At 43.9% G+C, this 13,614-nt stretch overlaps 1 protein-coding gene across 4 annotated transcripts in view; it reads left to right on the plus strand.

Moving 5' to 3' along the window:
• DNAI1 (dynein axonemal intermediate chain 1) overlaps positions 1-13,614 on the plus strand; it is a 142,086-nt gene that overhangs the window by 90,544 nt on the left and 37,928 nt on the right. For 3 of the 4 annotated variants that reach the window (XM_027665390.1, XM_027665388.1, XM_027665389.1), the window contains 3 exons: positions 1,581-1,660; positions 8,207-8,355; positions 9,217-9,316. In XM_027665390.1, the coding sequence (XP_027521191.1) occupies positions 1,581-1,660; positions 8,207-8,355; positions 9,217-9,316 (329 nt within the window). The remainder of the gene's footprint in view (positions 1-1,580; positions 1,661-8,206; positions 8,356-9,216; positions 9,317-13,614) is intronic. The other variant, XM_027665391.1, reaches the window with a different exon arrangement.

The raw sequence follows: 13,614 nt of genomic DNA on the forward strand, positions 1-13,614 counted from the left end.
GCACAGGCATTACCTGTATATGTCAAAATTAAAGTCAGTTTGTTCCTGCCAGACATTAATCTGGACTGGCAAAATCAAGATGAAAAACAACCTTTGCCCTTTTCTGAGTGCACAGCTCACCCAGCCAGTGTTGGGATGTGCCTCATCAGATTTTAGCTCTTTAAAAGCACAGCATCTGTTCTGATCTACTATGTTAGGCTCCCTCCAGAGACAGTGGAGTCAGTGCAGTCCTTCTAAGCTGAATCCTCTCATCCTGACCATCCTGTGTTACAGACAGGATGGGATGAGTCAGCTCTGGAGGTCCTGGATTACACACGGGAATCCTCAAAGGGGGGAATCTTATCATCCTTCTGCACCTGCTTTTGGCTGAGAAGATGGGACCTGTGTTTGGAGGCTGCCCTTACTCTGCATTTAAAAATTGCTACGTTTCTAGGGTAGTAATGCTGAACAGTTTGTTAGTGAGAAGGTTTGCAGCACCACGTAGGTTGCAAAAGACCAGCTAAAGCAGTACACTGCAGAACTCTCAGGGGCTTTGGGATTATTTGTTAGTGTTACTCGGAAATGGATTTTCAAACACTTGTCTTGAATATTTAACAATCTATTTAAATGTTAAAAGTTCAGAGGGTATTAGAGGATTGAAATTATCTTAACAATTCCTTTGATAACTACATTTTGTTAATGTTAAAGACATAATGTTTAAGACAGCTGCAGAAAGTTGTCTGTAACTATGTGCTTCTGAGCCTTGTCTGCTTGTCCCTGTTTCTCATCTGGTGGTTGCTGTGGGTGTCCCTGTGTCCCTGATGGTCGACAGCCTCAAGTTGCTCTGGCACTCAGCAAACATCTCATCTCCCGCTCAAGAATCCCGCTGAAGTTTTCTTTCACCAACATGTGAATTGGCTTTCTTGGATGATGACGCATCTGCCTCTGGAGCAGAAGCCTCAAAGTTTCAATGAGTCACATCCTGTTGTGGTTGACACCTGTTTTAACACAGTTCACAATGTTGCCCAATTCAGGGCTTCCGACATTAACAAGATCCTCTGTGCCTAGCAGAGGCTTTCTTCCTAAATCACATCCTTCGCTATTGGCTTTACTGAAGTGTGCAGGCTAAATGGATTCAGAGTTAAGGACAAAAAGAGCACAGGGATGTATGATGTGGTGATTCCCCTCTGGGCTCTTTTATGCTTGGGAAACCATTTATATTTTTGTGGATACTAAAGGAACAGAAAATATCTCTTCTTTCCTGATAGGAGGGAGGCCTGATCCACAAATGCTTGCATTTGTACCAGGCATTTTTAATGCTTACCAAAATGAATCCCAGTCTAAACTGTTCTTCCAGTTCCCTTCCAGTTCTTTCAATTCTCTTTTCCCTGTCTCCATCTTGGCTTTTCAAATTTCAGGTCTTGGGGACAGGCACAGCTTGAAAAGTGCTAGCAGAACGGGTGACTTTAATTTCTTCTGGGAGCTTGTGGCTAATAAATCACTGCTGAAAACACAGGCAGTGTGTGTTTACCATAGGCAGGGAGCATGTGCTGGCCAGTTGAACCACTTCTCTGTCTGACAGACCTTTTTGCTGTTAACAGGCTGCGGGACATCGTTTGATTTTCACAAAAAGATAGACTATTTGTTTCTCGTTGGTACTGAAGAGGGAAAGATCTATAAGGTAGGAATGATTCTTTATTCTTTGTTTTACACCCTCTGACCCATATGTGTCTTTCAGGTTCATAATCTGAACTGTTTGCTCAGGTGGTAACAAAGCACAACTTTAGAGCCTGGTCCTGCCCTGAGATGCCTGTGGTGAGCCTGAGACAAGCACAGTGCCTCAGAGGGTCACAGGGAGCTCTCTGCAAAGGCCCAATTAAGACCCTATTTTGCAGAAACATTTTTCATGCAAACTACATCCCAGAAAATGCTTTGTGGATTGCAGCTGTGCAAGGGAAATGCTAAGTATGATCAGAGCAGAAGTTAAAAGGCATTGATCCTCTGTCCTCATGGTTACAGGGAAATGGCAGAAAAAATATCAGAGCATTTCCTTTGTAGTCCTGTTATCCCATGAGCAGTGAGGCTAATGAAGCCATATTTCCTATGGATAAATGTCCTGCAGCCTTTCCCTTCCACAATTACACAGAATCATAGAATCGTTTAGGTTGGAAAAGATATCCAGTCCCACTTTCTCCTTGCTCTCCTATCTCCAGTTCGTCGCCACCCACACAAACCTTTCTCTTCCTGATCACCCCATGCTGTCCTCAGCCCAGTGATTCCACCTCCACACTATAATCCTTGGTTCCTGCAAACACTGCTGGCTATCTCCCCTCCAGTGCCCTCCTGCAGCGTGATGCCTTGGTGCCCAGCTCCAGCTGGGAGCTGTCGGCCAGCCAGCTCCAACCATGTGGTGAGGGCAGCAGCCAAGCTGTGCTTGCCCTTCCCACACTGGGGCCACTGCCCAGATGTTTGTACTCTGTGACCATCCCTTTTCATAGGATGTGTAGGACCTTAATATTGCCAAGTCCCACATGCAGCCAGCTTTGGCTTAAATTGCCAGCAAGGTCAAAGGTTGTTTGTGAGGAGAGGTGAGCAGACAGGACACAGATGTCATGTTTTCTTGAGAAATCAAGTTGAATATAGGAAGTTTTGAGTTCTGCTGTATTTAGCCTTGGAAATAAAGCCAATAGCCTCTTACTCATACAACTGTTTTTTGCACAGCATTCCTCTGAGCTGGCTATTAAATCTGTAGCCATAGCCCTTCAAGTGTAGGTGGTAGACCATCAGCAGGAGGCTGACATGCAGAGCAGATGCATCCAGCCATCCTTAGAGGATGATGTAAACTCCTTCCTTGTATCTCACCTGCCAAAGGAACAGGAAACAGAATAAGAACCTAAAGGAAATAATATTCTGAAATCGGTATTTAGGCAAGTTGTACTTAACAAACATGTGTCCCTTCCAGAGGGATGATGCTGGTTGAAATCTTTCCCTTTGCCAGATAGTATCTAGGGAGGATTCCTGAGTAGCGATCACTTGCTTTGGACAAGATGGGTGCAGAAAGGAGGTGGGAGGAGTGGAGGGGGCGCTGAGCTGTTGGGCAGTGGGCACTGAGGTAGGTGAAATGGCTTTTTGTTGACGCTTTCAGGATACAAAGCATCTGTATAGTCATGGGCAGATGTTCTGAGTTGACTGGTCACCCACGGGACTTGGTACCATGGGTATTGTACTCTAAATTGATGGGTACTGCTGTACTAGTACTGCTGTACTAGACTATGGTCTAGTCCTGATCAAAAGGCAGTAGGAAACCATGTTTTAAGTTCCACTGTGTTGTAAGTGATGGGTGTTGGTGAGTTTGACAGTGGATGTCAGTGTGAGGTGAGGGAGGGCCACCAGTTACCCTTCAGGAGAAATGTTCAGGCTGGTATCCTGGTTAGGTTCCATAGGAAAGGAAATTCTTCATGGAGGAGCACTGGATAGGAAGAGAATTTGGCAGCATTTACCTTGAAAAAGTTGTAGGTGTTTCTGCCTTGAATGATCTTCAGTAAAACAAGAACTAGGGTGGTGTTTTAAAATAAGAAGAGATCTCAGCCATGAAGCCCTGCAGGTATCTTAACCACTTATTGGATGGACAAATGCAGAGAGGTACTATTACAAAGGATCCTCCCTTTCACAATGTTCTTGCACTGGTGAGCCTTAGTGAAAAGTGGGACCACTCTCACATTGTGCGACGCTGCCCTATAAAACTCTGGTCTTCCCATGGGCAGGAAGAGCCAATCTTCCATCAGATTGTATGAGTTAACACTGGGAAGAGAAATCTTGTGTCTAGTTCAAGTAGCTGTCTATATCTCCATAGTATCTACAAAAACATGCTGAAGAGTGGTTGCACCCTTAGCATCCCCCAAGAGTTCGCTATAAACAGTTTCAAAACTTTTGGCATCAGTTGCTGCTCCAGACATTTCTCAAGGACTACCATCATGTGCTTTATTGAAACACTGCACATGGGAACCCATTGTTGGAGCTACCTGTGGACTGCCTCCTGGAGCCTTGCTCTGCTTGGGTGCTGGGGGCAGGGACAGTGCCACAGCAGCCTGAGCAGCTCTCAGTTCCTGAAGCTGCACTGGGTGAGATGCTCAGGTCTCTGCTGCACTTGCCCTCGCCACTGCGTGTTGAGTGAGAGGAACAGACTCTTTACATGTTGTCTGAGTCAGGGATCAAACATGGGCTGCTCTCCAATGGGCCAAATTTTAGATTATTTATTTTAAAAAAACTGGAAAGTGAATTTCAGAGAAACAGGGGTTTTTTTGTTGTTTGGGATTTGGTGTTTTTTTTTTTTCCCCCAGAGACCAGGCATGCCCACAAATAACATGATGATATGTTAATTCTTTAGCTGCAGAACAATTATGGAGAAATTTTGAAAATGGCTTAGTTAATAGTGTTTCTGAAGCCAAGAAATCATTATCTTAATTACACACAGACCTATCTATCGCCCTTTTATGTAGAGGAGAAACTGTTTCTGCATTAATATGGTTCTGTAATGCAATTCTGTATGCTTCTTTGCATGTCTTATTTGCTGTTTAGGAATTGTTCAGCTTTGATATCAAAAAGTATGTCTCTGAGATTCATATTGAAACATTACTGTGACTTTAAGTCTTAAGAATTACTTCCCAATAAACAGACCTTCAGCAGAAAAATTGTGATGAGATTTGAATCTTTTCATGTAATAAAGGTTTTGGTTTTGTTCAATCTCAGGCAGTTTGAGAGTGTAACAAATGAATATAATAAAACTCAGTGCAAGACTGAATAGAAGGAAAAGGTTATTCTAATTTTAAACAAAACTAATTTCACTCATACTCCTTTTCTCATACTAAGCACCAGAACATTTGTATATTTATGTTCAGGACAGGATTATGTGGTTGTACAGGTGACAAAGGATGCTGGCTATTGAATCCTTATCACATCTCTTGAGATTTCCTTAAATGACAGTAACAAACTGGTTTTTGGACAGGCTCTGACTTCCAGTGTCTCCTTATTAATAGAGATCATTTGCCTCAGTGTCTAGTCTTGCTTTGTCTTACGCAAAGTTGTTTTCCTTGTCTGGATATTTTATGACTTGAGTTCTATTCCTCATCTTCTTACCACCTTATCTTTCGGGCTTCTATGTGTTCTGTCCTGTTGTTTCTGGACTGACTGCATTTGCCATCAATTGCCACAGATTCTTTCTTTTTACCATTTCCTGTTGTTTCTCTCTGTGTGTTCACATGCCCCAATTTCTGTTTGTAAGCTCTTCTGCAAATCTTAGCATTTCTGTTACAGATCCTCACTAGTAGCACTGAGCTAAAACTAAGAAGAGCCTCTGGTAACAGCCTGTCCACAACAACGGGGAACGCTTTTGTGTCAGTGGTTTCTGAAGAGCACCTGATGTCCTGAGTTGCCTGGGGGGTGCCAGTGCTGGGCAATGCTCTCTTTCTGTTGCCAGATACAAACCTTCTCTGAAAAAAGTTGCTTTTTGTATTTCTGTATTGCGTAGACTCTTAGTGTTTCTGTTAGTGAACTGAAGAAATGCTCTGCCTTATAAGGACACTAATAGCCATCCATTCACTGTGGATGTGGGGGAGTATTGTGTCAGACTAACGGCTAGCGTAAACTGAAGTGCTCTTAATGAAGATTATTCATAAGTTTTGTGTCCTCAGAGTTCTCCTTTCCTCCCAGTATTCCTCCCCCATGTTTTGTAGCCTTGTCAACAGTCATCTTTGTTACTGGTTTCCTGTATTGCCATAGACACACTTTTGCTTTCCTGTCTCATCTTAAAAATACCGTTTACTATTCACACCCATATAGCATCATTTTAATAGGAGAAAAACACTTTCAGCAAATTGGAGCAGTGCTCTAGAAGATCAGACGGGCTGCACAAATGTCTTCTCCCTGAATCATCCTCTTCAGAGCTCTCCTGTCAGGAGTTAGGTGTCATATATTCCAGTGGTTTTGTTTTCATCCTGACGTGTCTAATAATTGTAGGGTTCTTAAACTGAATAGTAGGGGAAGACTTTGCCAGCACTTCTTAGCTCATGAACTCTTTTATTTGTGAAAGTCATACTTCTTTTCTGAGCTTTTTGTCAAAGTTTGTGGTGTTTCTTCAAAATGCATCTTGGGAAGAACATGGTCTTGTCTTCCACTCAAAGACAATGACAAAGGTTGTGGTGAACGTAGTGTAGGGCTGGCAGGCACTGCCAGAGCATGGTGAATGCCTTTAGGCTAAAGCAGGCACACAAGGTTCATACCTCACAAGGAGCATAGATAGGAATCTGCCCTACAGAAACCTTTTTGCTGCTGATTTCACAGAAAAAATGCAGATCCCTCTCTTGTCATGCAGACTGCAAAGCCAGTGCTGTGGATCAGTACACCCTGATGTGTCTCCTGTACCAGTGCCCAGAGAGCTGCATTGACCAAAGGCTCAGCCCCCACTAGGTTTTGAAAACAGCATCGAGCATTACAGTGCTGTTGGATGCAGACAAATCTGGTTCAGATCTCACTCTTCAAAGTTTTCATGTATTAGGGACCTTCAATCCACATAGTTGGAAGGACAGATGGATAAAGCAGCTTCTATCTTGTGTTAATTACTCGTGACCCATTCTGTCTGTTCCCAGCAAAATGATTTTCAAAACAAGCCAAGTACCAATTTTCCTTATGGCTGAACATTAAGGATTATGAAGTAAAGTTATGAAACAGGCCATTAAAGGAGATTTCCATCCCACAATTACACGCAGGGACAGTAACTCAGAGTATACAACAAACTATTAGCAAGCTATAGACACTGTCAGTAAATCTCAGTGGGTATGAGCCACTTTCTTGTTTCCGTTTCCTACCACAACAAGCCTCTGAGGGATGTAGGGGCTGCTGCTGTAGGAATGGTTTAGCACCCTTAATCAGGTGCCTGCACCACTGAACAGGTCTGAGTACGCAGACAGTGTCATGTGTAATAAACAGTTAAGTCTTAAGCTTAGTTAGAGCTTTGGTTTGCAAGAATTAAAGTCATGTAACACTTCAGAAATCCTGCTGCTCAGGCAGATGATGTGTTGCTGCATTCATTAGGGAGTAATGAAAGGTGCTGAAAAGTCCTTGCTGTGACAGTACTGAGGCAAACAGACAGAAAATCCTGAAACCAACCCCAAGCTGCCTTGTGGATACAGTTGTGTGTGAGAACACAACCAAGAGGACATTTCATGTGAGATGAGGTCCTTGTTGCTAGTGAAGGAAGCCTCTAGTGTGCTCAGAGGGGAGGAGGTTTGGGGAGGGTAACTTGATTTTTCTGTTTACACAGAACTGACAGGATCTGGATAAAATCCCCTTGCAGACAAGTAGATTGTAATTTCCCACTCTCCCTCATAAGCTCACACATGAAGTGTGTGTGAAATGGCTCTGAAATGTTTTTTACCTCTTGTAGACATTCTGCATGTTGCCATTCAGTAGCACCTGCAGTGGTGATGCTGCTGGTCTGACCCTCTCATGCATCGTGGAGATTTGTCCAGTTCACAGGCTGCTCTTGGCTGGGTTCCAGCAGGGTCCACCAGCACATTGGGGATGTCCCTGAGTCCTGGCCGACCTCTGGTTGTTCCCACGCCCCTCCAGGAAGTCACAAGCAGCACAACAGAAAGAGCTGTGGGGTTGTGTGATGGGACAGGATCTCTTAGCAGGCTGTCCAGTGCAATGGCAAGGAGGGAGTTTTAATAGGTTTCCAAAGTCCTTAGAGCCAAAAGTCTGATAGGACATTCTTGTGCTGAGGGTACTGTTACTGGTGGTTTTAGCTGCAACACTTCAAATGCACACACTGCTGTGTGCTCTTGAGCAGCATAGGGAATGTTTTCCCATGTCTTTCCTTTGAACCTTTCAGAGAGACACAGCAGGACCCTGGGCTGGCAGGAAGGTAGTAGAGCTCCCATGATGGAGAATGGTCTTTGGGCCCTGGCTCTGGCTGTAAATCCAACCAGACAACTTCAGTTCCTATCTCTGTGTATTGCAGAGGGGAGCTCGATATTGCCTGCAAATGGGGTGAAACAGTATGTGCTAAATTACTGATTTTCTGTAGCACCCCTGGGTACTGGCCACCTCTTCCCAGCCAGCCCAGAAGATCCAGGGAGGCCATACGAATATAGAGAGGCATCTTTCTGCAGGAATTTGAGCTTCAGGAGAAGGTCTTGCTCTGATTACTGACTAGTTCTTTCTATTGCAGTGTTCAAAAAGCTATTCAAGCCAGTTTCTGGATGTGTTTGAAGCCCATCACATGGCTGTGGACACAATCAGCTGGAATCCGTTTCACTTGAAAGTCTTCATTTCCTGCAGCTCTGACTGGACGGTCAAGATCTGGGATCACACCATCAAGTAAGCTCTGCTGGGTCCTGGTGTGGGCAGGGAGGTCCAACCTGATATGCCAGCTACACATGTTGACTCTGCTCATACCTCAGTCTCAGTTTTCCTCCTAGGTGTTGATAATGCTAATTGCTTTCTTATTTTTTGGGTCTGATGACTCAGATTTGTATTGCCCAGGAATGAGGTATAAAGTTTAGCATTCACTGCCCCAGGAACTTGCCAAGCAGTGCAGCTCAGCACAGAGCCTGGCTGCTTTACTTTGAACCTGGCTTTCTTCAGGCAGAATCTACTGTGGGAGGGTTATTCCCCTAGAGTGATGCCACAGAGAAATGTCAGGAGCTGGCTTATGGCCTCAGGAGTCAGAAAACATCCTAAGAGCCAGAGAGGCAAAAAAAAATTGTAACACTTAAAAATATGGAATGAAGTTCAGGGTTAGTGGTTGAGGAATGTCTGGTTTCAATCAGGAAATTGATTTTGTTGTAAATCAGTCAAAGTCAAATATTTCCCGTTGCCAATACCACTCTAAGATTCAATGTTATTGTCAAAAGTCCAGAGAGGGAAAATCACTTTTTCCCATATGATTGTTAACCAGAGAGACTCCATCTTGCGATGTGTGTTGGGGAGAAGCTTTCAAAATGCTTTCAGAAAGAAAGAAATGTGCTGCCTCTCATCTCATTGTAGCAGGTCAAAATCCCGACTCTTTTGTGTTGATGCTCAGCTTTGCTTTGCCTTTGACTCAGGCCCTGGCCGTTATCTGACACAGAGAAATACAGTCTCTCACTTCTGCAACATCCACATGTTCATAGCTCATTGTTACACTTCCAGAGTGGCATGTGTCCAAATGAATTCCTCTCTCTGTGTCTTTTTTTATAGGACTCCGATGTTTGTTTATGACCTGAGTTGCGCTGTAGGGGATGTTGCATGGTCTCCTTACTCCTCCACAGTCTTTGCTGCAGTCACCATTGATGGCAAGGTGAGAGGCTCAGAGCAACACTCCTCTGATTTGAGCTGAAAGAAAGTCAAGGGAGATTAGGGCTGAGCACGGGAATGGATCAGCCCAATTTTGGCCAGGCATGTCAGGGAGCTGTAGATCCCCCACCAGCAGGAATCCACCACAGTGAGAGGCTGAGTTGGCTGCAGATTGCCTGAGTTGCTCGTTGCTGTATGGCAGGATCATTTTGGTACCTCAGAGCCCTAAAAGTATTAATTCCTTTTTGATCAGTCTGATTACAGAGGACACAAAAGTCATAAAGCAACAGAGAAGAGAAAACCTGGGCAACAGCATTTCTTACTCTTTCTCCCCCTTGAAGTCTACCACACCCATACAAGCAACAGGGCCAGAAATCTCTCAGCTGCAGCCCAATCATGCAAACAGCTGATGTCAAATCAGTTTAGAAAGCCAGAGTGCTTTTAGCAGGTGCTGAGAATCAGCTGCACATCTCACTGCAGCCTTGACAAGCCCATTAGAAATGCAAGTGGGCCTTCTCCTCTAGGCACAGGGGCTTCTTGAGGACCAAGCTACCCCCGCATCTAGCACAGGAAAACTTCCCTGTAGTCCTAGTTTGCTCCTTTTACTCCAGGGAAGGAGGTACTCAGAGGACAGAGAGAAGAACAGGGTTCAGGAAACAGGCTTCTTTTTCCTATGCTTTCCTACCTTTGGCATACATATCCCTGGGCATTAATCCCTCGCTCCTTCTCAAAGTAGCTATTGCAAATGTACACAAATCCCTTCCTGCTCTCCTGTTGACCTCATCAGTGCAGGTATGCAGATTGCACATGATAGAATTGAAATACTGAACTCCCCAGTACATCCCTGGGGATGGAGAGATGACTCTTGAGATCAGAACTTCCCTGGTATGAACTGACATTAGGTCAGTGGTTCCAAAGATTCAAGGTAAAGAGAAGTTACAGAATAAAGTGGTTATATGTTTATATTGATATTAAAAAAATCAATTTAAGTGGTATGCCTAGGGTCAGCCAATAGAATTTTGTTTCAATAAATAAAATCAACATATTCCCACAATGTGAGGCTGTTACCAAGAGTAATAATTTGGTAATAGAATCATAGAATCATAGAATAGAATCATAGAATAGATTGGGTTGGAAAAGACCTCCAAGATCATCAAGTCCAACCTCTGATCCAACTCCAATTACTATATCATGGCACTAAGGGCCACATCCAATCTCTTTTTAAAAACCTCCAGGGATGGTGAATCCACCACCTCTCTGGGTAGGCCGTTCCAATGCCTGAACTCCTTAGACCAGTCCTAATATCGAGATCACAGCAGTTATATTTTTGCCTCTAGCCATCCATTGCAGTACCTCAGTTGGTTAATTTGGTCTTGGCGAGTAGCCAGGAAATGTAGCTATCCATCAGTACTGGTTTAGTATTGTGAGGCCACGTTGCTCTGCCACCATGGGCTGTATGTTTAGCTGGTATAAACTGGAAAGTCTGTGCAGTTTGGCCAAAATTACTCTAGCAAAAGGATGGCCTTTATGTATCTCTATCATTGAACTGATGCCTTGGAAACTTTATTGCAGTTTAACCTTTGTGTTATAGCAAGAAAATAATTTCACTGATACAGTGGCTCAGGCTGTGAATTTGTCTCTCCCAAGCTAAGCAACAGAAATCTCTTCACTGGGTCATGTGGTCTCCCTGTAAACTCAGGATGCCACAGCCTAGCCACGTTAGCTGGAGCATCCATGGGCCTGGAGTTCGCATGAGGCTATGGATAGGGCAGAAGCCTGCTTGACTTGGCAGCACTGCACCCAGGGTGTCTCACCTTGGCTGTCCTACCTTGGCTCTAAATCAGTGATCCTAACTAGAACCTAATCTAACAGGATCTAATTCTGCTTTATGCTTTTTATCCCAAACTCCGAGAAGAGTGGCCATCAACCAGGAGCAGCCCAAAACTGCGCTACCTAGAAGGACAAGTCCAGGCAAGAGCTGCTGGGCCTGTGTTAGCTGTGTTAGCTACTAACTATGCTGGCTGCAGCAGGGTGTTTCTGAGACATAGCTTAGTTTCCATTGTTCAACAGAACCTTCTAGATCTGCAGTGGAAGGGAAATAAGTAGCTGTTTACAGCCGTTTTATTTCTGGACATATTCCACTTTGTAGCAGAGTGCACTTCTTGAGGATAACTCAGCACTTCACAAAGGGCAGGCTCCATTAATGCTGGGAAAAAATCTACGTTAACAGGATGTTCTATGATTCTACAGTACAGAAAAGTACAGGATATGGAGCCAGAAAATAAAACATTAAAGGCCTCTTGTTCATAAACAGCCTCTATCTTTGCATCTGCACGTAATCATGCCTGAAAAATTTGAAGGTTGCCTGGAGGTGGTTTTAAAATCAGGCCCTAATTGCAGTCTTCAAGAGATACCTGGCATATTTTGTAAAACACTTTTTCTTATTCAAGCTGATGCTATGTTTCCAAAACGTGTTCATGAGCCCCCTAAGACCGACTTGGAAATTGGGGCATTTTTGAATCTAAAAATCTCTCAATCCACATGAATCCAGGAGGTGGGGACTTAATAAAAGCTGTAAATATCAGAGGCATTATGATAAAATGTGTTTGTTGGCAGCTGAGCTTCTGCTTTGGACAGCACTGCCTCTTCATAAATAACCAGAACATGGATATTCTGCCACTGGTGCAGTGGATAGTAACTGCTACTATTGCTCTCCAGCATGTTCTGGGTAATTTCCTTAGTCTCCTGCTTTGCCTGTTGGCCATTTTATTTCAGAATGAGCATAAACGATTTGCAATGAAAATTGAAATAAAATAAAATGATCATCAAGATGTGCACATACATGCCAACACTTCCTGGAAGAAAACCTCCCACTTCTAGAACTAAGTGCCTAAATAAGTGGCCTGATTTAAAAAGGACTGGACAGCCAACTGCTTTTATGGAAGCTACTCTCTGCTGGATGCACTCAGAGTGGTTGCTACAGAGCATTCAGCTTTGGTTTCAATCAGTGTGCAAAGTCCACTGCAGTTTTGCCATGTGATTGCATTTCAGGTGACACTTACATTCCTTGAAGACTCCACAATGGTTCCTAAAGCAGACAGGTGGAGAGATCTGTTATTTCTAAATATGATTCTTCCAACTCGCTTGGCTGACAGAATCTCTGTGATCTCTCCATGCCATCTCCTACAGAGCCCTGAGTGGAGATACTGATGTGATTATAAATGAAATAAAATGAGGTTAGAGAACACCTTGTGTTGTAAATTGTAAAAGCCTGACATGAAGAAAAAGACTGGCTGGGATGAGAGATGTGCTTTGGAAATCAAAAGAAAAAAAATTGGAGGTAGATTTCAATACCTAGACCCTTACACTTAGGGTTCAGGAAATCTGGGGATGTTGGATGTCAGCTTATGGTAATGACAGAGAGCAGACAAATAGGAGGGGTGGAATTAAATCCTGTGACATTCAGCAGCATTTGCCTTTGGGAGTTTGTTTTAAGTCCATCTCAAACTTGTGCCTAAAGCAGGGGGGAAGAAAATCCTGAAACATGTAAAGGCGGGAATCACACCCGAAATTTCCTTTTGGGCTTCTTTTACTTACTTTCCTTAAATAAGGAAATGGTTTTGGCATTTCCTCCACTTCTGGGCATGCAGCCGCTTTTTTGTGCTGAATTCACACATGAATTATTAGCACTGTTAAAATAGCCAAAGACACCTATGTCACCAGTGTCCCGAGATGTCTGGATCCCAGGCTGTGGGCCACAGCTGCCCCATGCAATGACTGAGATGGTGTGGGCAAGCTGGGCTTGTTCAGCCTGGAAGAGGAACCCACCAGTGTGCCAGGAGTTCGAGCCAAACTCTTCACAGCAGCACATGAAGCAATGATGAGACACAACAGCTGAAGTGAGTTGAAATGAGAGGTTTGGGCTGGATATAAGGAAAAACTTTAGCTGTGAAGGCAGTTAAGGAATGAAGTAGCTTGCCCAGAGTGGCTGTACCATCTCTGTCTATGGAGGTTTTCAAACCCAGATTGGGTAGAGCAACCACATCTGACCTCAGAGCTGAGCCTGCTTTAGGCAGATGGACTTTGGGGGATCGTTTCCAACCTGCATTACCTTCTAACCCTATGATGCTATGAAATGTCCTGTGCAAAAGGGAGGATCCCAGGGGTTTTACAACAGGCTGAGGAACATGCACTAAGTGCAAGTCCATTTGCTGTCATGATTTTGAGGGCTGTATTCTTCATTACTGATGCAGCAAGAGGAAGGTGATATTATAACCATCTTTAGTAAATATTGATAGCCTC

The sequence above is a fragment of the Corapipo altera genome, unplaced genomic scaffold (assembly GCF_003945725.1).
Source record: "Corapipo altera isolate COAL_440 unplaced genomic scaffold, ASM394572v1 61045, whole genome shotgun sequence".
Lineage (NCBI taxonomy): Eukaryota > Metazoa > Chordata > Aves > Passeriformes > Pipridae > Corapipo > Corapipo altera.